At 47.5% G+C, this 27,063-nt stretch overlaps 2 protein-coding genes across 3 annotated transcripts in view; both read left to right on the top strand.

The window, feature by feature from the left end:
• The window catches only part of KLHL29 (kelch like family member 29), an 850,651-nt gene extending 827,400 nt beyond the window's left edge, over positions 1-23,251 (top strand). For both annotated transcript variants that reach the window (XM_075861037.1, XM_075861036.1), the window contains exon 15: positions 20,590-23,251. In XM_075861037.1, the coding sequence (XP_075717152.1) occupies positions 20,590-20,773 (184 nt within the window). In that variant the 3' untranslated portion in view covers positions 20,774-23,251. The remainder of the gene's footprint in view (positions 1-20,589) is intronic.
• Positions 13,936-20,506, top strand: LOC142758979 (uncharacterized). Its single transcript, XM_075860752.1, has 3 exons — positions 13,936-14,854; positions 18,121-18,698; positions 20,450-20,506. The coding sequence occupies exons 1-3, from the start codon at positions 14,035-14,037 to the stop codon at positions 20,504-20,506; spliced, it is 1,455 nt and encodes a 484-aa protein (XP_075716867.1). The 5' UTR covers positions 13,936-14,034.
• Positions 23,252-27,063: the final 3,812 nt, after the last annotated feature.

Below are 27,063 nucleotides of genomic sequence, written 5' to 3'. Positions count from 1 at the left end.
GATGTCAGGATGAGAGAAGTCCCAGGCATAGTGCTCTACCTGGGACTATGGCTCAGGGGTTGCCCCTGACATCACTGTCCATATATGGACAGTGACACCAGGGGCTTCTCCTGAAGTGGAATCCCCAGCCAGAGCATCGGCAATGCGTCGGCAAAGTGGCCTATTAAGTCTGTGTCACCCAAGGGCCCACATAAACCCGGAGCCCTGGATAGATAGATAGATAGATAGATAGATAGATAGATAGATAGATAGATAGATAGATAGATAGATAGATAGATAGATAGATAGATAGATAGATAGATAGATTCGATATGTTTAATTTTTAGAGACTTCTTTGCAGTTCTGGGCTTTGGAGACACAATGGCTTCTAACAAGTGTTTCTAATTCATCATGTATGAGTTAAATTTGGCTGTCAATCTGGCATTAGAGCAGTGCATGCTGGGAAGTGGGAGCTGTATACATTATCACATAAAATGAGATGTAGCTTCAGTTGGGGAAATCACAGGGGGCTGCTCGGGCAATGATTTGCACATGTCAGACAAGCGCCCATGACATGTAAACACATCCGACTCCCCAGCATGCCCGATGCCAGTGACGGTGCCATCAGTTAATGCTGCGCCCTCCATTTATCTCTGTGATTTTACATTTAGGCGAGGAGAATGATATGATAAATATTTAGAGAAAACAGTGTCTTGTATTATCAGGAGAACAGCTGCGGATTCACATGCAGCTGGCACTGTACAATAACAGCAGATGGAGCCTGTCACTCACACAGATTGATGGCTCGCTGGAAGTTTACTTACGAGTACGGAACAGGCGAAGATTCCACCAATTGGAACGAATGATGGAACAAACTCTCAGAGCGACACGTACAAACCCTCAAACCCACTGACACTGCCTGATGACTCCAGAACCCCGGAAATCTGTCAGTTTGGTGAACTTCATGTAAATTGGCTAAATTCAGAATCCAGCCAATCAGCATGTGGCTCTCACATGCCAAATTTTCTAAAAAAAACAAATCTGTCTAATATCTATCTATCTATCTCATATCTATCTATCTATCTATCTATCTATCTATCTATCTATCTATCTATCTATCTATCTATCTATCTATCTATCTATCTGTCTGTCTGTCTGTCTGTCTGTCTATCTTATATCTAATATATATCTATCTTGTCTGTCTATCTGTCTATTTCATGGCTATCTTTATCTCTCTCTATAGTATCTATTTATCTATCTATTAATCAATCACTTTATCTTTTATATATATCGATTTATTTCATACCTATCTCTTTACACTCCTGAACATTGAAATTGTAACACCAAGGGCAAGTCGTAAGGTTATGCAAATTATGAAGTAGCAGTTGTCGCTAAGATCTGCAAATGATTACATTTTCAAGCGCCTAGCGCCAATCTGTGGCATGTGGGAGGCATAAAAGCCAGATTGAAAGCAACGTTTTTTAACCGCATGACCTTCGGTTTAACCTGTTCATCTACGTGCCAGTTGTCGCAAACTGAGAAATACAGAATCCTTGAACTGAGAGACCTCGGTTTATCACTCTGGCAGATCGCTACGCGCCTAGGCCGAGATGTCAGCACTGTTCAACGTTGCGTGTCCCGGAGGTTGGAAGAACAACGACAAAAGGGAATGTCAGCAAGAACCTCTACACGGACGGATCATCTGATTGGAAGAATAACGCGTAGTGATCCATTCTGTACTGCAAGTGAAATTGGACGTCACATCCCCAGCCTAGGGCGGCAACCAGTGTTGACACAAACCACGTGGGCAATGCCATTAAGAGGCCTTCACAAGGGAACATCACACCGGTCCTACTCTTGGGATTATGGTGTTGGGTGGCATAATCTACGGTAGCCGGACCCCTCTAGTCTTCATTTCAGATACACTATCAGCACCACGTTACATTGATTTAGTCGTGGAACCAGTGGTACAGCCATTTCTTCAAAGTATCCCAGAGACCGTTTTTCAAAAGGACAACGCCAGGCCACATGTTGCTCATGATACTGTGAGCAGCCTGCATGGCCTAAACGTGCTGCCATGGCCTGCAGCGTCTCCGGACTTGTCTCCCATCGATCACATCTGGGACGTCATTGGCCGGCAAATTGCAAAGGGAGCTGCCAGCAGCCAATCTTCATGATTTGCGTGCCCAAGTGCATTCAGCGCAGCATAACATTCCTCAGACAACCACTAATAACCTCATTGATAGCATGCCCAGGCCTGTAAGTGCGCGTATTTCTGCGTGTGGCGCTCATCCTCGATACTAAATACATCAAGGTGTTTGGAATATTTATTTTCCATTTTTTTATCATTTGCATATCATTAACATGTCTATCCATCCTGTGATTTCCACAATTCCATATATCTATCCATGTCTCTCTCTCTTTCTTTCTTTCTTTCGCTCTCTCTTTCTTTCTCTCTCTCTCTCTCTCTGTCTCTCGCTCTCTTTCTCTCTCTCTTTCTCCCTCTTTCTTTCTTTCTCTCTCTCTTTCTTTCTCTCTCTTTCTCTCTCTCTCTTTCTCTCTCTCTTTCTTTCTCTCTCTCTCTTTCTCTCTCTCTTTCTCTCTCTTTCTTTCTCTCTCTCTCTTTCTCTCTCTCTCTCTCTCTCTTTCTCTCTCTATCTTTCTCTCTCTCTCCCTCTTTCTTTCTCTCTCTCTTTCTTTTTCTCTCTCCCTCTGTCTCTCTCTCTCTGTTATGGCCGGAAGAAGGGGAAGGGGATAAGTGAGCCCTAATCTACTCACCGCCCTGTCCCTGCCTACTTGCAACGACCCGCCCTAGGCGACGGGGTACAACTTGGCGGCTGTCCCTACGCTGACTAAGTGCAAGGGAATACAAACAGGGAACAAGCAAGGGAAGGGGCAGTAGCCCACGGAACACCGTGAGGAAACCAGAGTGGTCAATGAGCCAGTCAGAATCAGGATGTCACGAAGTATACGAACGCAGAGCAAGGAGCAGAAAGCAAGCCGGGGTCAGAGCGAAGCAGGATAAGCGGAAGCTGTAGCAAGGCTGAAGCAAGGCAGTAGCAGGCTGGAGCAAGGCTGTAGCAAGGCCAGGAAACCAGGAAGAATCACAAGCAATGAGGGAGAGAAAACGGCAGGAGTAAACGGACAGGGGGCGGAGCTAACTCCGACTGACCAGGCCGCGATGGGCTCTCCCACTCCTGAGCCTGCCACCCTGATTGGTGGGAGCCGGAGTCAGTCTAAGAGGTCCGGCCTCAGGTGTCGATTGATTAATCCTGGGAGTATCCACAGAAGTAGTGCCTGGTACCCCCCCTTTTATGAGGGGCCACCGGACCCTTACTAAGAGGACCTGGTTTAGTGGGGAAGAGAAAGTGGAACCTCCTGACCAAAGCCCCAGCGTGAACATCTCGAGCAGGTACCCAAGTCCTCTCCTCCGGCCCGTATCCTCTCCAATGGACCAGGTACTGGAGGGAGCCCTGGATCATCCTACTGTCCACTATCTTGGCCACCTCGAATTCCACCCCCTCAGGGGTGAGAATGGGAACAGGAGGTTTCCTCGAGGGGGACCAGGACGGGGAGCAGCGTTTAAGGAGGGAGGCATGAAAGACGTTGTGTATGCGAAAGGATGGGGGCAGCTCCAGACGGAAGGATACAGGGTTGAGGACTTCAATGACCTTATAAGGCCCAATAAATCGGGGAGCAAATTTCTTGGACGGGACCTTAAGGCGCAAGTTCCTAGATGATAACCATACCAGATCCCCGACGATAAAGCGGGGGTTAGCAGAACGTCTTCTATCAGCCTGAATTTTCTGTACGCTCTGGGACGCCTCTAGGTTCTTCTGAACCTGGGCCCAGACTGTGCACAGTTCCCGATGAACGACCTCTACCTCGGGATTATTGGAATTACCAGGAGAAACGGAGGAGAACCGTGGATTAAACCCGAAATTACAGAAAAACGGGGAGACCCCTGACGAGTTACTGACCCGGTTATTCAGGGAAAATTCGGCGAGGGGAATGAATGAGACCCAATCAAATTGACAGTCAGAGATGAAACACCTTAAATATTGTTCCAGGGATTGATTAGTCCTCTCCGTTTGGCCATTAGTTTCGGGATGGAAGGCGGAGGAGAAGGACAGATCAATCTCCAACTTTTTACAAAAGGCTCTCCAAAATAATGAAACAAATTGTACCCCTCTGTCAGAAACTATATTGACTGGGACCCCATGGAGACGCAGAATGTGTTTAACAAACAAAGAAGCTAACGTCTTGGCGTTAGGTAGTTTCTTAAGGGGCACAAAGTGGCACATCTTGCTGAAGCGGTCTACTACCACCCACACCACCGACTTGCCTTGAGATGGAGGCAAATCGGTGATAAAATCCATGGAGATATGGGTCCAAGGTCTCTGGGGAATGGGCAAGAACGTAGTAAGCCCGCAGGTCGGGACCTGGGGGTCTTAGACCTAGCACAAACCTCACATGCGGCGACGTAGGCCCTAACGTCTTTAGGCAACCCAGGCCACCAATAGTTTCTGGCAATGAGGTGTTTGGTACCCAGGATGCCAGGATGACCAGATAGTGCGGAGTCATGGTTTTCCCTAAGTACCCTTAGCCGGTATTGCAGGGGGACAAACAGCTTGTCCACAGGGAGGTTCCCGGGAGCTGAACCTTGATCAGCCGCAATATCAGAGACTAAATCAGAATCAGTGGCAGAAACGATTATACCAGGGGGTAAAATACAAGCAGGATCCTTCTCCGAAGGAGGATTGGCCATATTTTTGGACCCAGCCCTATAGGTAACCAAAAAGTTAAATCTGGTAAAAAATAGCGCCCATCGAGCTTGTCTCGGATTAAGCCTCCGGGCAGATTCTAGGAAAACCAGATTCTTGTGGTCAGTAAGGACCGTTACCTGGTGTCTGGCCCCCTCCAGGAAGTGACGCCACTCTTCAAAAGCCCATTTAATGGCTAAAAGTTTGTGGTTGCCAATATCATAGTTACTCTCCGTGGGCGAAAACTTCCTGGAGAAGTAAGCACAGGGGCGGAGATGGGTGAGGGACCTGGTACCCTGGGACAAGACAGCCCCCACTCCCACCTCGGACGCGTCAACCTCCACGATAAATGGCTCCCTTTGGTTGGGCTGAACCAGCACCGGGGCCGAAATAAAGCACTTCTTGAGGGTCTCAAAAGCCTGGACGGCCTCAGGAGGCCAGTGGAGGACATCATCACCCTTGCGAGTGAGGTCCGTAAGAGGCTTAGCGACGACCGAGAAGTTGGCAATAAATCTCCTGTAATAGTTAGCGAACCCCAAAAAACACTGTAGCGCCTTCAGGGAGGCAGGTTGGACCCATTCCGCCACAGCCTGAACCTTGGCAGGGTCCATGAGGAATTCATGAGGAGTGAGGATTTGACCCAAAAATGGTATCTCTTGTACCCCAAACACACATTTTTCGGTTTTCGCAAACAGATTATTTTCCCGGAGGACCTGGAGCACCCTCCTGACATGCTCCACGTGGGAGGACCAGTCCTTGGAAAACACCAGTATGTCATCAAGGTACACTACAAGTAAAATTCCCAGGTAATCTCTCAGAATTTCATTAATAAAATTCTGGAAGACAGCAGGGGCATTACACAACCCAAAGGGCATGACCAGGTATTCGAAATGACCTTCGGGCGTGTTGAACGCATTCTTCCACTCATCCCCCTCTTTGATGCGGATAAGGTTATACGCCCCCCGTAGATCAAACTTAGAGAACCATTGGGCCCCCTGAACCTGATTAAAAAGATCCGGAATTAAAGGAAGGGGATACTGGTTCCTTACAGTGACCTTATTCAAGTTACGATAGTCAATGCACGGCCTAAGACCACCATCCTTCTTCCCCACGAAGAAGAAGCCAGCACCTACAGGAGAAGTAGAGGGGCGAATGTAACCCTTGGCCAGGCATTCTTGGATATATTCCCTCATGGCTTCACGTTCAGGACATGAAAGATTAAATATCCTACCCTTAGGAAGTTTAGCACCTGGTACCAAATCGATAGCGCAATCGTAATCTCTATGAGGGGGCAACACCTCGGAGGCCTCCTTAGAGAAAACATCAGCGAAGTCCTGAACAAACTCAGGTAGCGTGTTTACCTCCTCACGGGGAGAAATAGAGTTAACCGAAAGACATGACGTCAGGCATTCACTACCCCATTTGGTGAGATCCCCAGTATTCCAATCAAATGTGGGATTATGCAACTGCAACCAGGGAAGACCTAATACCAGATCGGACGATAATCCCTGCATCAACAGTACAGAGCACTGCTCCAAATGCATGGAGCCAACACGGAGTTCAAAAACAGGAGTATGCTGAGTAAAATAACCATTAGCAAGAGGAGTGGAGTCGATACCCACTACCGGGACAGGATTAGGCAAATCAATAAAAGGCATTTTTAGAGACATAGCAAATTCCACAGACATGATATTAGCAGATGACCCTGAATCCACGAAGGCACTGCCGGTGGCAGACCGACCACCAAACGAGACCTGAAAGGGAAGCAAAATTTTATTGCGTTTCATATTAACGGGAAATACCTGTGCGCCCAAGTGACCTCCCCGATGATCACTTAGGCGCGGAAGTTTTCCGGCTGCTTATTCTTGCGCCTGGGACAGGTGTTCAGTTGATGCTTGTCATCCCCACAATAGAAGCAGAGACCATTCTTCCTGCGGAACTCTCTACGTTGTCGGGGGGACACGGAGGCCCCGAGTTGCATAGGTACCTCCGAGTCTTCCGTGGAAGAGCGAGGAGACGGGACCTCGGGGGGAATCGCAGGGAAGTCAGAGGGGAAAACACTGAAACGTTCAAGCTGTCGTTCCCTGAGATGTCGGTCAAGTCGTACTGCTAAGGCCATAACCTGGTCTAGGGAGTCAGAAGAGGGGTAGCTAACAAGCAGATCCTTCAGGGCGTTAGATAAGCCTAACCTAAACTGGCACCTTAGGGCAGGGTCATTCCACCGAGAAGCTACGCACCACTTTCTAAAGTCAGAACAGTATTCCTCAACAGGTCTTCTACCCTGACGTAAGGTCACCAGCTGACTCTCGGCCAAGGCAGTCCTGTCAGTCTCGTCGTAAATGAGTCCGAGGGCAGAGAAAAAACGATCAACGGAGGAAAGTTCAGGGGCGTCAGGAGCCAAGGAGAAGGCCCACTCTTGGGGCCCTTCCTGGAGTCGGGATATATTGATTCCCATCCGCTGGTTCTCGGAACCTGAGGAGTGAGGTTTTAGACGGAAGTAAAGTCTGCAACTCTCCCAAAAGGAGAGAAAAGTCTTACGGTCCCCTGAGAACCGGTCAGGTAACTTGAGGTCAGGTTCTAGAGGTGAGGCGAGGGGTACTCCTATGGCAGCGTCAGGCTGGTTGACCCTCTGAGCCAGGGCCTGGACCTGTAGGGAGAGGCCCTGCATCTGCTGGGTCAGGGTCTCAAGGGGGTCCATGATAGAGTAAGAGAAAGGGTAGACTAGGTATAGGCTTGTGATTATGTTATGGCCGGAAGAAGGGGAAGGGGATAAGTGAGCCCTAAACTACCCACCGCCCTGTCCCAGGCCACATGTTGCTCATGATACTGTGAGCAGCCTGCATGGCCTAAACGTGCTGCCATGGCCTGCAGCGTCTCCGGACTTGTCTCCCATCGATCACATCTGGGACGTCATTGGCCGGCAAATTGCAAAGGGAGCTGCCAGCAGCCAATCTTCATGATTTGCGTGCCCAAGTGCATTCAGCGCAGCATAACATTCCTCAGACAACCACTAATAACCTCATTGATAGCATGCCCAGGCCTGTAAGTGCGCGTATTTCTGCGTGTGGCGCTCATCCTCGATACTAAATACATCAAGGTGTTTGGAATATTTATTTTCCATTTTTTTATCATTTGCATATCATTAACATGTCTATCCATCCTGTGATTTCCACAATTCCATATATCTATCCATGTCTCTCTCTCTTTCTTTCTTTCTTTCTTTCGCTCTCTCTTTCTTTCTCTCTCTCTCTCTCTGTCTCTCGCTCTCTTTCTCTCTCTCTTTCTCCCTCTTTCTTTCTTTCTCTCTCTCTTTCTTTCTCTCTCTTTCTCTCTCTCTCTTTCTCTCTCTCTTTCTTTCTCTCTCTCTCTTTCTCTCTCTTTCTCTCTCTTTCTTTCTCTCTCTCTCTTTCTCTCTCTCTCTCTCCCTCTTTCTCTCTCTATCTTTCTCTCTCTCTCCCTCTTTCTTTCTCTCTCTCTTTCTTTTTCTCTCTCCCTCTGTCTCTCTCTCTCTCTGTTATGGCCGGAAGAAGGGGAAGGGGATAAGTGAGCCCTAATCTACTCACCGCCCTGTCCCTGCCTACTTGCAACGACCCGCCCTAGGCGACGGGGTACAACTTGGCGGCGGTCCCTACGCTGACTAAGTGCAAGGGAATACAAACAGGGAACAAGCAAGGGAAGGGGCAGTAGCCCACGGAACACCGTGAGGAAACCAGAGTGGTCAATGAGCCAGTCAGAATCAGGATGTCACGAAGTATACGAACGCAGAGCAAGGAGCAGAAAGCAAGCCGGGGTCAGAGCGAAGCAGGATAAGCGGAAGCTGTAGCAAGGCTGAAGCAAGGCAGTAGCAGGCTGGAGCAAGGCTGTAGCAAGGCCAGGAAACCAGGAAGAATCACAAGCAATGAGGGAGAGAAAACGGCAGGAGTAAACGGACAGGGGGCGGAGCTAACTCCGACTGACCAGGCCGCGATGGGCTCTCCCACTCCTGAGCCTGCCACCCTGATTGGTGGGAGCCGGAGTCAGTCTAAGAGGTCCGGCCTCAGGTGTCGATTGATTAATCCTGGGAGTATCCACAGAAGTAGTGCCTGGTACCCCCCCTTTTATGAGGGGCCACCGGACCCTTACTAAGAGGACCTGGTTTAGTGGGGAAGAGAAAGTGGAACCTCCTGACCAAAGCCCCAGCGTGAACATCTCGAGCAGGTACCCAAGTCCTCTCCTCCGGCCCGTATCCTCTCCAATGGACCAGGTACTGGAGGGAGCCCTGGATCATCCTACTGTCCACTATCTTGGCCACCTCGAATTCCACCCCCTCAGGGGTGAGAATGGGAACAGGAGGTTTCCTCGAGGGGGACCAGGACGGGGAGCAGCGTTTAAGGAGGGAGGCATGAAAGACGTTGTGTATGCGAAAGGATGGGGGCAGCTCCAGACGGAAGGATACAGGGTTGAGGACTTCAATGACCTTATAAGGCCCAATAAATCGGGGAGCAAATTTCTTGGACGGGACCTTAAGGCGCAAGTTCCTAGATGATAACCATACCAGATCCCCGACGATAAAGCGGGGGTTAGCAGAACGTCTTCTATCAGCCTGAATTTTCTGTACGCTCTGGGACGCCTCTAGGTTCTTCTGAACCTGGGCCCAGACTGTGCACAGTTCCCGATGAACGACCTCTACCTCGGGATTATTGGAATTACCAGGAGAAACGGAGGAGAACCGTGGATTAAACCCGAAATTACAGAAAAACGGGGAGACCCCTGACGAGTTACTGACCCGGTTATTCAGGGAAAATTCGGCGAGGGGAATGAATGAGACCCAATCAAATTGACAGTCAGAGATGAAACACCTTAAATATTGTTCCAGGGATTGATTAGTCCTCTCCGTTTGGCCATTAGTTTCGGGATGGAAGGCGGAGGAGAAGGACAGATCAATCTCCAACTTTTTACAAAAGGCTCTCCAAAATAATGAAACAAATTGTACCCCTCTGTCAGAAACTATATTGACTGGGACCCCATGGAGACGCAGAATGTGTTTAACAAACAAAGAAGCTAACGTCTTGGCGTTAGGTAGTTTCTTAAGGGGCACAAAGTGGCACATCTTGCTGAAGCGGTCTACTACCACCCACACCACCGACTTGCCTTGAGATGGAGGCAAATCGGTGATAAAATCCATGGAGATATGGGTCCAAGGTCTCTGGGGAATGGGCAAGAACGTAGTAAGCCCGCAGGTCGGGACCTGGGGGTCTTAGACCTAGCACAAACCTCACATGCGGCGACGTAGGCCCTAACGTCTTTAGGCAACCCAGGCCACCAATAGTTTCTGGCAATGAGGTGTTTGGTACCCAGGATGCCAGGATGACCAGATAGTGCGGAGTCATGGTTTTCCCTAAGTACCCTTAGCCGGTATTGCAGGGGGACAAACAGCTTGTCCACAGGGAGGTTCCCGGGAGCTGAACCTTGATCAGCCGCAATATCAGAGACTAAATCAGAATCAGTGGCAGAAACGATTATACCAGGGGGTAAAATACAAGCAGGATCCTTCTCCGAAGGAGGATTGGCCATATTTTTGGACCCAGCCCTATAGGTAACCAAAAAGTTAAATCTGGTAAAAAATAGCGCCCATCGAGCTTGTCTCGGATTAAGCCTCCGGGCAGATTCTAGGAAAACCAGATTCTTGTGGTCAGTAAGGACCGTTACCTGGTGTCTGGCCCCCTCCAGGAAGTGACGCCACTCTTCAAAAGCCCATTTAATGGCTAAAAGTTTGTGGTTGCCAATATCATAGTTACTCTCCGTGGGCGAAAACTTCCTGGAGAAGTAAGCACAGGGGCGGAGATGGGTGAGGGACCTGGTACCCTGGGACAAGACAGCCCCCACTCCCACCTCGGACGCGTCAACCTCCACGATAAATGGCTCCCTTTGGTTGGGCTGAACCAGCACCGGGGCCGAAATAAAGCACTTCTTGAGGGTCTCAAAAGCCTGGACGGCCTCAGGAGGCCAGTGGAGGACATCATCACCCTTGCGAGTGAGGTCCGTAAGAGGCTTAGCGACGACCGAGAAGTTGGCAATAAATCTCCTGTAATAGTTAGCGAACCCCAAAAAACACTGTAGCGCCTTCAGGGAGGCAGGTTGGACCCATTCCGCCACAGCCTGAACCTTGGCAGGGTCCATGAGGAATTCATGAGGAGTGAGGATTTGACCCAAAAATGGTATCTCTTGTACCCCAAACACACATTTTTCGGTTTTCGCAAACAGATTATTTTCCCGGAGGACCTGGAGCACCCTCCTGACATGCTCCACGTGGGAGGACCAGTCCTTGGAAAACACCAGTATGTCATCAAGGTACACTACAAGTAAAATTCCCAGGTAATCTCTCAGAATTTCATTAATAAAATTCTGGAAGACAGCAGGGGCATTACACAACCCAAAGGGCATGACCAGGTATTCGAAATGACCTTCGGGCGTGTTGAACGCATTCTTCCACTCATCCCCCTCTTTGATGCGGATAAGGTTATACGCCCCCCGTAGATCAAACTTAGAGAACCATTGGGCCCCCTGAACCTGATTAAAAAGATCCGGAATTAAAGGAAGGGGATACTGGTTCCTTACAGTGACCTTATTCAAGTTACGATAGTCAATGCACGGCCTAAGACCACCATCCTTCTTCCCCACGAAGAAGAAGCCAGCACCTACAGGAGAAGTAGAGGGGCGAATGTAACCCTTGGCCAGGCATTCTTGGATATATTCCCTCATGGCTTCACGTTCAGGACATGAAAGATTAAATATCCTACCCTTAGGAAGTTTAGCACCTGGTACCAAATCGATAGCGCAATCGTAATCTCTATGAGGGGGCAACACCTCGGAGGCCTCCTTAGAGAAAACATCAGCGAAGTCCTGAACAAACTCAGGTAGCGTGTTTACCTCCTCACGGGGAGAAATAGAGTTAACCGAAAGACATGACGTCAGGCATTCACTACCCCATTTGGTGAGATCCCCAGTATTCCAATCAAATGTGGGATTATGCAACTGCAACCAGGGAAGACCTAATACCAGATCGGACGATAATCCCTGCATCAACAGTACAGAGCACTGCTCCAAATGCATGGAGCCAACACGGAGTTCAAAAACAGGAGTATGCTGAGTAAAATAACCATTAGCAAGAGGAGTGGAGTCGATACCCACTACCGGGACAGGATTAGGCAAATCAATAAAAGGCATTTTTAGAGACATAGCAAATTCCACAGACATGATATTAGCAGATGACCCTGAATCCACGAAGGCACTGCCGGTGGCAGACCGACCACCAAACGAGACCTGAAAGGGAAGCAAAATTTTATTGCGTTTCATATTAACGGGAAATACCTGTGCGCCCAAGTGACCTCCCCGATGATCACTTAGGCGCGGAAGTTTTCCGGCTGCTTATTCTTGCGCCTGGGACAGGTGTTCAGTTGATGCTTGTCATCCCCACAATAGAAGCAGAGACCATTCTTCCTGCGGAACTCTCTACGTTGTCGGGGGGACACGGAGGCCCCGAGTTGCATAGGTACCTCCGAGTCTTCCGTGGAAGAGCGAGGAGACGGGACCTCGGGGGGAATCGCAGGGAAGTCAGAGGGGAAAACACTGAAACGTTCAAGCTGTCGTTCCCTGAGATGTCGGTCAAGTCGTACTGCTAAGGCCATAACCTGGTCTAGGGAGTCAGAAGAGGGGTAGCTAACAAGCAGATCCTTCAGGGCGTTAGATAAGCCTAACCTAAACTGGCACCTTAGGGCAGGGTCATTCCACCGAGAAGCTACGCACCACTTTCTAAAGTCAGAACAGTATTCCTCAACAGGTCTTCTACCCTGACGTAAGGTCACCAGCTGACTCTCGGCCAAGGCAGTCCTGTCAGTCTCGTCGTAAATGAGTCCGAGGGCAGAGAAAAAACGATCAACGGAGGAAAGTTCAGGGGCGTCAGGAGCCAAGGAGAAGGCCCACTCTTGGGGCCCTTCCTGGAGTCGGGATATATTGATTCCCATCCGCTGGTTCTCGGAACCTGAGGAGTGAGGTTTTAGACGGAAGTAAAGTCTGCAACTCTCCCAAAAGGAGAGAAAAGTCTTACGGTCCCCTGAGAACCGGTCAGGTAACTTGAGGTCAGGTTCTAGAGGTGAGGCGAGGGGTACTCCTATGGCAGCGTCAGGCTGGTTGACCCTCTGAGCCAGGGCCTGGACCTGTAGGGAGAGGCCCTGCATCTGCTGGGTCAGGGTCTCAAGGGGGTCCATGATAGAGTAAGAGAAAGGGTAGACTAGGTATAGGCTTGTGATTATGTTATGGCCGGAAGAAGGGGAAGGGGATAAGTGAGCCCTAAACTACCCACCGCCCTGTCCCTGCCTACTTTCAACGACCCGCCCTAGGCGACGGGGTACAACTTGGCGGCGGTCCCTACGCTGACTAAGTGCAAGGGAATACAAACAGGGAACAAGCAAGGGAAGGGGCAGTAGCCCACGGAACACCGTGAGGAAACCAGAGTGGTCAACGAGCCAGTCAGAATCAGGATGTCACGAAGTATACGAACGCAGAGCAAGGAGCAGAAAGCAAGCCGGGGTCAGAGCGAAGCAGGATAAGCGGAAGCTGTAGCAAGGCTGAAGCAAGGCAGTAGCAGGCTGGAGCAAGGCTGTAGCAAGGCCAGGAAACCAGGAAGAATCACAAGCAATGAGGGAGAGAAAACGGCAGGAGTAAATGGACAGGGGGCGGAGCTAACTCCGACTGACCAGGCCGCGATAGGCTCTCCCACTCCTGAGCCTGCCACCCTGATTGGTGGGAGCCGGAGTCAGTCTAAGAGGTCCGGCCTCAGGTGTCGATTGATTAATCCTGGGAGTATCCACAGAAGTAGTGCCTGGCAGATCCTTTACACTCTCTTTCTTTCTCTTTCTCTCTCTCTCATTTGTAGATTTCAGATGAGTTTTGAGAAACACATTCACCCGGGAATCTACAACTTTTGTTTATTAAAGGTGTATTCTTATTTCTAAACAAGCAGAATTCTGAATGCAGCTTTGAGTGTGACAGGAGTATATGTAAAATACTGTTCTAGAAGAGGCTGGACGCAGCTGCAGGCTTAAGGGAAGCCGACATGACCGTCCTGGTAGGGAAAGGGTTAATGTTACGAGGTCAGGGAAAGTTGAAGGAGCTGAAGGAGGGACGGGGAGGAGTTAAGGGGGGCGGGGGGGGGCCGTTGCTGTGCTTCCCGCTGTTTCTCGGCATTGAGCCGGAAGCAGCGGGAGGAGTAACACACAGTAAGCAAAGCTCCCCGTTGCCTGGCTCTTTAGTAATGGCAGAGGCCCTGATTTTAGAGCGGCTGCGTGCCGCTGCTGTGCACCACGGTCCCGGATGGCTGGAGGAGACCGTGGCTGCATTAACGCGGATCCCGGACGCCGTTTCGCCACGCCGGGCACGGCGTTCGGGGTCTGTTGTAAGGGACAGGCTCCCCTCCCCCGGCCCCCTTACGAGCATGGCTATGGCGGCGGGGGGGGAGTCGGCAACAACCGCTCCTGCGCTGGGCAGGCAGAGAGCGGTGCCAGGGGTGACGGCGATGCGGGCTGTGTCGACCCGTCCCTCTCGGCGGTCCCGACCTCCAGAGCGCCTTAGTCCGGAGGTAGTCCCGCGGACACGGCGTCGCAGAGGGAGCCCGATCCCGGACGCTGCAGGCCAGGCAGCTGGGAGGACCGCCCCTTCCCAGGCCCTGCGTCCTGGCAGGAATCCCAGGCCGCGACGGGGTCCGGCGGTAAGCAGGGAGTCGCAGGCTGGGCTCCCTGTCACCCCTCCCCCATCAGATGGAAGATGTCGAGAGCAAGGTACGGCCGCCCCGCATGGTGATGTTCCGGCCAGGGGGCAGGCTTCGTCAGGATCGTCTAGACGGACGACTAGATCTGCAGCGACATCGAGGCAACAGGTCCGGTCGGAAGTCTGGGTCCCGGCGGTCGGGCGGCAGGTTGCCGGCCCATCGGTCAGCGCGTCCTCATCCCCTTTCCGAAGATGTCGTTGGGAGGGACAGTCGTCGGCGAGAGAAGAACTGGAGGAAGGTGAACTGGACGTCTATCGTCGAGGTCAGGATGGTCCGGCTGACGGGAACACAGCGCCTGTGCAGCCCGGTGAGTGTATAACTCCATTATTGTCTTATCCAGCGATTTTTATGTCGGGTGTCGGCGGGGGGGCTGCTAGCATAGCATCGGGGGCCGGTAGTGGCGCGGGCGGACGCGACGGAGCGGGTTTGGCAGATTTAGTGGGTTGCTTACGGGCTGGTGGGGCGCCTTGATAGGGCCGCGGCGCCGGTAGTAACGGAAGTGTCCCCTGCGGTAGTTTGGGAAGGCCCCAGGGACGTGGGATCGTTGCAGGCGCGTCCTGTGGTGGCGGTTAGAGAGGCGGTCGCGGTGTCGGTGCAGACTGAGGCACAGAAGGACGGCGATCGAGTGCGCATGGACGATCGTGCTCGGGGGGAGGTGTATGTTTGTTTTGAGGGTCCGTTGGGGGCGCATTTAAAGCAGGAGGTGCGTGATCGGATCTGGAAAGATGAATACGTTGAAATTTTTTTTTTTTTTTTTTTCTCTCTTGCCGCTGGCTAAATTCAATTTGGATAAGGGCAAGCGGGATGAGAGTAAAAAGGACGAGGAGGAACGGCGGCGGTATAGGCTTATCCCGCAGACGTTCGTTAATTGGTCGCAGGCGTTCGCCATATTGGCTAGTGTGATAGGGGAAAAGGCGCCGGAAAATTGTTCGGCGTTATTTTGTTATTTTGATGCTATTGGGGAGGCTCATAGGGCGTATGGGGGTCAGGCGTGGCTGCGATATGATGAGCAATTCCGTCAGCGGAAGGCGGTTCGGCCGGCGATTCGGTGGGACCAGAAGGATATTGCTCTCTGGTTACGGGTTACGGCTCCGGTTAGGCAGCCCGTTCCCGGGAGCGGTGGCCAGGGAGGCCAGTCTAGTCAGAGTGGACCAAGCGTCGGGGGAAAGGCGGGGTTTTGCTGGCAATTCAATGAAGGCCAGTGCAAGTTTGGGGCCACGTGCAAGTTCAAGCACGTGTGCTCCGAGTGTAATGGTGCATCACACGGGGCGGCAAAATGTCTGCGAAAAAAGAGGTCCGGGAACCAGCACGGGGCTGGTCAAGGGGGTGTCGCCGGTGAGGGTGGAAAGGATGGCCCTTTATCTAAATGAGTATCCGGATAGGGCGGCAGCTAGGTTGCTTTATGAAGGGTTTAGTGTTGGTTTTGTTATTCCTCCGCCTCCTTATGAGGTTCCGGTTACGGGGAGAAATTTAAAATCGGCTTACTTGCATGTGGAAGTCGTGTCGGAAAAGTTGTTAAAAGAAGTTTCGTTGGGGCGCATGTCGGGGCCATTTGTGGAGTCGCCGGTGAAAGATTTAGTTGTGCCCCCTTTGGGTATTGTCCCTAAACGCGAGCCCGGAAAGTTTCGTTTGATTCAACATTTATCGTATCCCAAAGGTTCGTCGGTAAATGACGGGATTGATCACGAGTTGTGCTCCGTAGTTTATACCTCATTCGATAAGGCGGTGGGGTTAGTGCGGGCTGCGGGTCCTGGGGCGCTGCTAGCAAAAACTGACATCGAGGCGGCGTTCAGGTTGTTGCCGGTCCATACAGAAAGCAACGGCTGTTGGGTTGTTTTTGGAATGGGGCCTTTTACGTGGATCAGTGCCTTCCGATGGGGTGTTCCCTTTCTTGTGCATACTTCGAGGCGTTTAGTAGCTTCGTGGAGTGGGTAAAGAGGGGAGTATCCGGGGTCGACTCGTTGATCCATTACTTAGATGATTTGTTATGCGTTGGCCCGGGGGGTTCGCCGGTTTGCGGTAATTTGCTTCATGCTCTACAGAAGGTGGCGAGGGATTTTGGGATTCCTTTGGCGCCGAAAAAAAAAAAAAAAAAAAAAAAAAACGGAGGGCCCGGTAGCGACGATTTGTTTTTTGGGAATCGAAATAGACTCGGTGGCAATGGAGTGTCGTCTCCCGGCGGATAAGTTGGGTGCTTTGAGGCTGGAGGTTCAACGGGCTTGTAGAATGAAGAAAGTGACGCTGAGGGAGCTTCAGTCGCTGCTGGGGAAGTTGAATTTCGCCTGCCGGATTATGCCGATGGGGAGGGTGTTTGGTAGGAGGTTGGCGGCGGCAACGGTGGGAGTGCGTGCGCCGCATCATTTTGTGCGGCTCAAGGAGGAGTACCGTGCTGATCTTCAGGTTTGGAATGACTTCTTGGGCCAGTTCAATGGTCGCTCGCTATGGATGGCCCCAGCGCAGGATACGAGTGTTTTGAATATTTTCACGGATGCGGCTGGGGGCGGGTGGTTTTGGAGCTTACGGGGGAGGTCCGTGGTGCGCAGGTCAATGGCCGGCTAGCTGGGTGTCCAGTGGACTCACGCGGAATCTGGCCCTGCTCGAGCTGTTTCCCATCGGGGTGGCGGCTACCATTTGGGGGGACAGGCTCAGGGATAAGAAGGTCCGTTTTACTGCGACAACATGGGGGTGGTGCTTGCCATTAATAACATCACGGCGTCCTTTCCTCCGGTAGTTCAATTGTTGCGACATTTAGTGTTGGTATGTTTGTCGTTGAACGCGTGGGTGGTGGCGGTGCATGTCCCGGGTGTACGGAATTGTATCGCTGATGCTCTTTCTCGCTCGCAGTGGGACCGGTTTCGGCAATTGGCACCGGGAGCGGAACGTCTCGGTTTGGCTTGTCCGCAGCATCTTTGGGATCTGGTCTCGGTCCTGTAGAACAATTGGTACAAAGGTCTTTGGCGCGCACGACGTGGAGTGCTTATGCTGCTTGTTGGAGGCAGTGGGAGGAGTGGGTAAGAGAGTTGGGTGACGTCAATACGGATAGAGACAGGTTGGTGGCACTTTTGTACTGGTTAGGGGACGCCTGGGAGGCGGGGTTTTCAGTGGCGAAGGTGAACCGGTTCATGTCTGCGGTGGCGTTTGGGTTTAAGTTGCGGGGCTTTCAGGATGTATCGAAGGAATTTCTGGTATCGCAGGCTTTGAAGGGGTTGCGCCCCGGGGTCGGTTATGTGCCCAGTAGAGTGCATGCGGGGTTTTACGCCAAACAGGGGGGTCTCCAGATTTGCCTTTGTTACGTCAGGTGGACGGGTCGTTTTTGTCCAGGTTTCAGTTTGGAGCTGTATTTAAAAAATGTTTGACGGCGGTTGGTGTCGCGGCAGGCTCATATTCATCTCATTCCTTCAGGATTGGCGCAGCAACAGAAGCGGGGCGCTGGGGGTTGGATGATGAGGGGGTGAGGCGTATTGGTCGTTGGGAGTCCAACAGGTTTAAGTCCTATGTCCGCCCCCATATGTTATGAATTTTGCTGTTAACGCTTTACAAATGTTATATGGTGGTGCCTAATTGTTTTTTCAGTTTCAGAGTCGCCTCCGTGTTTGGTGTGGTTGATGGGTCATTCTTACGTGCACTGGGGGGCTTTGAGGGCGGACGTCCGCCCGAATGGTCGCCAGTTGCGCATTCCGCGACAGGATGCGGTTGTGCATTGGCTGGGTTTTAGAGGTATGTCGTGGAGCAGGGTGTTGGCGGAATTCCAGACATATGCTCGGCTTGATAGGGTTCCGGAGGTCTTAGTGTTGCACGTGGGTGGGAATGACTTAGGAGTCCGCCCCTTTCGTGAGTTGGTGCGGGATACCAAACATGATATGTTGTGTTTGTGGGTATCTTATCCCAAGTTGGTGATAGTGTGGTCGGACATAGTCCCAAGAAAGCATTGGCGGTTAGCTAGATCTGTGGAGAGAGTCAATAAGGCTCGCATTAAAGTTAATCGGGCGGTGTCCCGTTTTGTGGCAAAAAACGGGGGCATTTGCGTGAGGCATAGGGATTTGGAGTCAGGAGTGGGGAATTTCTGGAGGAGTGACGGGGTTCATCTGACCGAGGTTGGCATTGATCTTTGGAGCTTGGCGATAGCAGAAGGAATAGAAAGGGCGGTGGTGGTGTGGAGGAACTCACAGGCTTAAGGTGGTCAAGGCCTGTTTCGCTGTGGCGGGGGGAGTCCTTGAGGCCAGTCAGTACAAAATGGTGGGGGGGTCGCATCGGGGGTATGCGTCCCCCAAAAAAGGTACATGGTTGAAGACTTCATCGGGTGGTATCCCTTTGAAGTGGTCTTCTGGTAGAAGGTATATCACTTGAAGGCTTCATCGGGTGTTATCCCTTTGAAGTGGACTTCTAGTGGTCGGTATATCACTTGAGGGCTTCATCGGGTGTTATCCCCTTGAAGTGGACTTCTAGTGGTCGGTATATCACTGGAGGGCTTCATCGGGTGTTATCCCCTTGAAGTGGACTTCTAGTGGTTGGAGCCATCTGCAGAGGTGAACGGTGCTTCCGAGCTGGTTTACGGCTGGAGGTAATTGGTGGTTTGCAGATGGCTAATTCGGTGTGTTCTTTAAAAAGGACTATCTGAGGGGGCTTCAAGGACTTCCTCTGCTCGGGTTAATGTTATGACCCATGTTGGGTCATGTGAATTATTAGGAGGAATTCTCTGGTGGATTCCTAACTAGTTATCCGAATGTTTCGGATTTAAATTGTTTTTATAAAACTGTGAAATTAATAAACGGCTGCTGTGGCCATTTCACATCCAACCTCGGTGTCATGTGTCGTTACTAAATGGGGATGGGGGATAGTATGGTTTAAGGTTAACACACGACTCTACCTAGGCAGGTCAAGAAGAGGCTGGACGCAGCTGCAGGCTTAAGGGAAGCCGACATGACCGTCCTGGTAGGGAAAGGGTTAATGTTACGAGGTCAGGGAAAGTTGAAGGAGCTGAAGGAGGGACGGGGAGGAGTTAAGGGGGGCGGGGGGGGGGCCGTTGCTGTGCTTCCCGCTGTTTCTCGGCATTGAGCCGGAAGCAGCGGGAGGAGTAACACACAGTAAGCAAAGCTCCCACCCTCCCACCCTTGTTTTGTTACTCTTTAGGTCTTATGTACGTCTGGCTATGAGCGTTGTGTTTTTATTTTGTGTGCTTATTTAACATGTTTTTCTTTTTTCCGGAGTAGGTTCTGTTGTCATGGCAGCTGGCGGGGGGAGTCCTTGAGGCCAGTCAGTACAAAATGGTGGGGGGGTCGCATCGGGGGTATGCGTCCCCCAAAAAAGGTACATGGTTGAAGACTTCATCGGGTGGTATCCCTTTGAAGTGGTCTTCTGGTAGAAGGTATATCACTTGAAGGCTTCATCGGGTGTTATCCCTTTGAAGTGGACTTCTAGTGGTCGGTATATCACTTGAGGGCTTCATCGGGTGTTATCCCCTTGAAGTGGACTTCTAGTGGTCGGTATATCACTGGAGGGCTTCATCGGGTGTTATCCCCTTGAAGTGGACTTCTAGTGGTTGGAGCCATCTGCAGAGGTGAACGGTGCTTCCGAGCTGGTTTACGGCTGGAGGTAATTGGTGGTTTGCAGATGGCTAATTCGGTGTGTTCTTTAAAAAGGACTATCTGAGGGGGCTTCAAGGACTTCCTCTGCTCGGGTTAATGTTATGACCCATGTTGGGTCATGTGAATTATTAGGAGGAATTCTCTGGTGGATTCCTAACTAGTTATCCGAATGTTTCGGATTTAAATTGTTTTTATAAAACTGTGAAATTAATAAACGGCTGCTGTGGCCATTTCACATCCAACCTCGGTGTCATGTGTCGTTACTAAATGGGGATGGGGGATAGTATGGTTTAAGGTTAACACACGACTCTACCTAGGCAGGTCATGACCAGTTCAACTGTAAATTGATGTCGAAAGGTAAAGTCTGTGCTTAACTTTATCTTGATAATAGCGTTGCACTAGTGGAATAACTAGATTATAGATGACTCATTTTAATTTTTATCTAATATTTTTGCAGCGCCGTGGTCCTGGACGGAAAGATATATGCAACAGGCGGCATCGTCAGCAGTGAAGGACCTGCTCTCGGAAACATGGAATATTATGACCCCAAATCGAATACATGGACATTATTACCCAACATGCCTTGCCCACTCTTCCGCCATGGATGTGTAGTGATAAAGAAATATATTCAAAGTGCTTGACAGAAGGGACAGCCATGAACTGAAGTTGAAGACTAGATGTTTCTATCGTTCCTACTTTTTTTCTTTCTTTGTTTTGGTTTTAACCCTTCCCTTGCCAGAGATAAAGCGGATAAATCCTTCCCTTCTCCGCTTCAGCGGCATTACACGTTTAATTTTATAAGGAGAAGGAAAAAAGAAGAATTTGGGTCTTATGTTTTTGTTATTTTTCTTGTTATTTCTCATTTTTGTCTACAGATTTTCAATAAAGTCTACATTGAATGTAGAAGATCATCCTCACCTTTGGGTGATGCTGGAGCAATTGGGCTCCAAACTATGTATAATATGTACGTTATCACGGAAAATGTGTCACTAGGTGGCGTAGTGACACTTGTCACCCTAGGTGCAATAGATTCCCATATTTTTACATGGGTTCAGTTGAGATAGGATTTGAGGGGGGGGGCAGATGAGGATCTGTATTTTACTTCTAGATGTAAGGCTGCGATTTTTTAGATGACTGTTCAGTACAGCTAAGCATCTAATCCTAGAGAATTACGAAAGAGGGCATTTTTTTATTTTCAGGTTGGCCGAATAGGAGAAAAAAAAACAGTTTGTCAGTTTATGAGGTTTATATAATATGCTAGAGGCATCTGATGTTGTAAAACTACAACTCTCAGCATGCACGGGTAGAAAGTCTACTCTGGGAGATGTAGTTCTACTGGTCCTGAAAAATCATGGTCTTATAATGGCCATACATGGTCTTTTTCACTATCCAACAATAGCCTACACCATGAATGTAACATCTTAAAAGGCTACCAGACAGTCTACCATGTGAGGATTAGTAGGATTAGACAGGTTTGTTTTTTATCTGTCGAATGCTACTGTTACATAAGATAAGCGGCATCAGAAAGGTCTGGCGGCCACTTATCTGGTCTCCTATTAAAATAACACGTGTTCCGCAAACCAACCACAATAATGGGGTGATCAGGGCTACTAGCCAAACGATCATTCAGCCAACAAGCCAAACAAAAAACATACCATAATGGGGCCATTAATTATTCAGCCAGCTTTTATATTACATAACAACTGTGGTCTCGTTAGGACCCGTTTACCAGCAAAATTATTAAAAACGATTACCAGTCCAATGCCCATGTGTATGGCTCAAGCAAGATTATTCGGTCTATAGACATTAGATAGTTGATGGTGGATCCTCCAATGATCTAATATCTTTAAGAATGCATCATATATCAAAATATATAACACACATTGAATTGTATCTGTTATTCTACAAAGTAAGCGGCACCAGAGTCTTGGAGCCACTTATCCCTTAACCTCACCCCCATAGAGATAACTTTGGTTGCTATGAGGCCCATTGATTAGAGCGATTTCCAACAGGAGCAGGAAGTGTTGTCATAGGGACTCAGACTGACAATTTTTTTCAACCACCAAAATGCTGGCCACATAGGGATTTTTTTTTTCTTAATCCACATCTCTAAACATGCTAAAGGGGCTTTTTCTTTACAGCCTTTTTGGACCACTACACCCTTTTATTTGTTAATATGTGGAATATTGCATTGGGAATTATTAAGGCAGTCATTTTGTAATCTGCCGCTATATTCATATAGCACTGTCTTAGTAACATCCCTGAAATAGTTGATTTAATTTTTTTGGGGGGTAAACATTAACTAAAAAATTTGCTAAAAAACAGTCACAACCTTGAGTCATCAATCCTACCGAATTCATAGGATGTTTTTTCAGGAATATTCCTTCCGGTCACAAATATCCCTCCTCGACTTTGTGTAAGCAGGTCCATCATCATTTACTGAAGAATGAGTTATAAGCCATATGCAACTAATCATGTACATTTTTTTCCCAAAATCCAATATTCAATTTTATGACAAACTGTTTTTTTGTTTTTTTTAATTTGTTTTTGCTTTTATTTATTTTTTAAATAAAAAAAATGTTAGAAAAAGAGAAAATAAATGGTTAGACCACAGATTTACAGTAAAATATTAGTCTTCCTGCAGGTCTTAATGAAATGGATTTTTCTGCTACTGTGCTAGTAAATATATAAAAAGACCGCATATATATTATATTTATAATTAAAATGTTTCGTATCAAAGTGAGTTTTTGGAGGATTTAACTAATTGTTTTCAGCAACTAGAAATTTAGCCACCAGCTCGAAGCAGAGGAAAGTCATTGAAGTCATTTTTTTTTTTTTTTTAATCAAATCAGTAAAATTTAAGTACAATCCGATTGTAATGAACTTTACTTTTCATAAAACATATCGTATAAATCAGTTAAAAAGTTTTATTTGATTTTTTTGTGTTGTTTTATTTTTTTATCCCCTGTGAGCAATCTATTTAGCATGGATATCATGTGGACATATTTGATCTCCACCCGCAATGCACCAAAACAAAACACCCCTTCTAACAAAAACAACCACATTTCTGTTAGACCAAGGTCAAAGCTATGGGGAATCCTATGGAGTTTGGAATAAAAAAAAAATTATATTAGTGTATTATTGGTCTACATATTCTATTTCCAAATTAAATTTAAACAAAAATGTTTTTCTTTTTTTTAACTGTATAAAGGAATTTTAATAGTTATAAATTGTTATAAACTAAAATATATTGTCAAAAAGCAATTTGAAATGAATAGAAGTGATGATACAAAATCATTTTTACATACTATATTAATATATTCTGAGATGGAGAATTTTTTTCTTTTATTAATTTCAATTAAACATTTGCATTGCTGTATTTAATCATCCAAAAATAATGTTTTATTATCATTTTTTAATTATTATACTTTGGGGAAAAACTATTTTCTACTTTATGTTCTATATGTGGGTTAGATTTTTAGAACATTTGAATTATTAATGTAGCAAAATTTTACTTCATCCTTAAAAATATTTAAAGAAAAACATTTTAAATATATTTCAAATTTCCCATGTGAGCTAATTTAATGGTGATACAAATTATTATTAACACCAAAATTCTGTCAATTGTATACCTATTTTTTATTTTTTTTAAAGATGACAATTGATGGCAAATACTTACGGCCCCTGGTTTGCAATACATGATACTTATTTCAGTAAATTTGCAAAAAAAAATGCAGATTAGCAAAACAATAGACCAAGGTATGCAATACACAGTAGTTATTTGCACCCGCCCCCAAAAAAAATTTTGAAATCAGATTATTGGTTAAATACAAATAATAATCATACACTTTTTGATTTATTGATTATTTTTATTAACGAACAAATAAAAACCACTCATCATGTAGCACACGCAGTTATGTATAGTCTGTATACAGACTATTAGCTCAACAAACTACACAGAACCGGTGCCACTTTTTTGTGACCTGGAATAATATTCATAAGAATGTAGCATATTAACTCACAATAAGAGCGTTTTCACACAAACGCATTTCAGGTCCGTGTTTCTATTCAATTTTTTATTTTCTTTAACCAAAATCAATGATTCTCTGTACAATTTTTTTTTCAAAATTGAGGTAAAAAATTTATTTTTTTCCAAAAATAAGGACCAAAAATGAATTAGTGTGAAAAGCGGTAAATCAGTGCCAGATGAAAGTCAGAAAAGCCTCAATAATTTTTAGTGTGACGTACTTCATCGATGTCATGATTGACGTCAATATTGATTTAAGCCGTATTCTCTTGAACATTGGTTCATCAAAAAAATAAAAATTGTAATTAAATTACCGTAAAAATGGCCTCTTCTGCTATGTGTCTGAAAAAATCACATTAAAATGCATTTTCAGGATGACAGAATTTAATTCTTATGTATTTCTCTTTCTTGTACTATCCGTTCTATATATGGAAGGAAAAAAAGCACAATATTATAATGTACCTTCTGCGTCCTTCTTTTCAACCAGGGGGAACGAGCTTCAATCTGCCTGGTGCAGGATGTTTGATTTCTCAAAGTTGGTGTGTCTTACCTCCAAAGGAGGTGCTAGCATACGAGAATGGACTCACACACAATACCAGTCAGCATCACACACACATTGAAGCAAATCTATTTCTGTGAATAACAGACAAACAGGGTTATCTGTAATGGTACTGTACATAGTTTATGTTATTGGTTAAGATCTTGTTATATTATAATAAATATATTTATAGATCTAGACTGATGTCCCATTGTTTCCTTTATTTCCAGGATAAACATGAACATTCATTTTTTGTGTATGTGTTTTAAAGGGGTTACATACTTTTTTTTTTCACAAATTCACAAACAGCGCCACCCTAGTCCATAGACTGTATCTGGTATTGCAACTCAGCCTCATCCCTGCAGATTCTCTGCTTTTTTTGTTGCTCTTAGGTTAACTGGCTTCTTATTGGCCCTTGAATCCAGGGGCGCAGCTATAGGAAGGCAGACGTAGCAGTCCTTCTGTAACAATGCTGGTTCTTGGGTCTGGAATCCAATAGCCGAGGCAGTGACATTGTTCACAATAATAGTCATTAGAAATGCTGAGTTCGTATCACTTAGTTAATGCACTCCAAGGAGTTGTACTTCAAGGAGTTGTAGTGCAGTTGTAGTGTAGTGCAAGGGGGTATTAAATTTGCTGCAAGGGGATTCTTAGGTCGCGGTCCCAAAGATAGTCTCCAAATGATGGCTGAGCTGCAGGGGAAAGAGTACAACAGAGAGGGATATAATCCGTGGTCAGATGTATGCTGAGTTTGGTATACAGGAGGGGAAGATCAGCCATGGTCAGACGGATGCAAAGTTCGGTACACAGGGGCAAGAGGTCAGACATAGTCAGACGTATGCAGAACTTTGTACACATGAGATCGAGATCAGCTGTAGACAGTCGTTTGAATAAATAGTTCGGTACACAGCTGCGGAAGATCAGCCATGGTCAGATGTATGCAGAGTTCGGTACAAGGGGGCATGAGTTCAGCTGCAGTCAGACGTACGTAAAGTTTGGTACATAAAAGTGGAAGATCAGCCGTTGTCAGTCGCATGCATAGTTTGGTAAATAGCAGCAGAAGATCACCCATGATCAGACGTATAGAGAGTTCAGTACACAGGGGCGAGAGATCAAACGTTTGAAGAGCTTGGTACACATGAGACAGAGATCAGACGCAGACTGTCGTAGACAGAGTTTATTACATAGGACTGGAAGATCAGCTGTGGTTAGATGTATGCAGAGTTCAGTACACCGGGGCGAGAGGCCAGACGTACCTAGAATTTGCTATACAGGAGATAGAGGTCAACCATAGACAGTCATATGAATAGTTCGGTACACAGGAGCAGAAGATCAGTCGTGGTCAATTGTATGCAGAGTTCGGTACCCGTTGAATGAATTATTGGTTAAAAACATAAAAGTTAGATTACTGACAAGCCAGAATAATCAGACATTGGCAGTACAAAGTTGTGGCTAAATGTAGGGCAGCAAGTAGCAGGTGCAATCACCATCTAATCCCCAAGAGCAGCAAACACATGGCTGGTACCAGACTAGAACAAATAGGGCTCTCTGTAGCAGAGCGGTCAAGGCTGAAAAGCAAGACAAAAAGTTCAGTTTCTGACACCCCTTGAACTCTACTGCCCAAAGGCCCCTCTGCCACGTAAGAAGGTGCATAATAGGTGGGGACCCTGTTACCGATTTTTCATTGGGGCCTATGCTTGAATCAATATATATCTATATTTAGTAAGATTCCAGCATCTGATATTTCAGAAAGTTTGATAATCCGGCACTTGCTGCCAGCACAGACCTACAATATCATATGAAATTCCACAAGACCAGGAGAAGCAATCGAAGCACCAATTTTTTTAATTTCACTAAAAAAAACAAGATTATAATCTATTTTGTGTTACCATGTGGTTTTAGGCTTTCCTGCTGAAGGTTCCCTACTTTTACAAGTGAGTTTCAATAAACCTTTCCAATAGTCCTGTTTTGAAAAAAACAAAACCTCTACAGAGAAAGTTTTAGAATAATAAAGGTGACCTGCAGTTCAATAGGTTTATATTCTAGGCAGGGCCTTGCATAGAAATCATAGGGTCTTTTTTTTTTCCATACCTAGAGCTCCAAATCTGCTACTTCCCCTCACACAGACATAGGATTAAACGATACATTTCTGGCTGCCTGCAGCCACCACTAGAGGGAGCTAACTGTTTAGGGATTTATACAGCTAGTTTTGAACTCTGTGTAGAAAAAGCTCTGTTTAGTGAGCTCCCCCTAGTGGTGGCTGTAGTAAAATGCTATGACTATGTCAGGAAGAAGGAAAATCTGTTCATTGCCGAGCCCCCTCTCACCACGGCCCCATAGAAGTCACATGTCCTGCCTCTATGGAA

Source organism: Rhinoderma darwinii, chromosome 4 (genome assembly GCF_050947455.1).
Source record: "Rhinoderma darwinii isolate aRhiDar2 chromosome 4, aRhiDar2.hap1, whole genome shotgun sequence".
NCBI lineage: Eukaryota > Metazoa > Chordata > Amphibia > Anura > Rhinodermatidae > Rhinoderma > Rhinoderma darwinii.
Note: the sequence above shows the minus strand (reverse complement) of the source record. Positions and strands in the feature narration are given on the sequence as shown.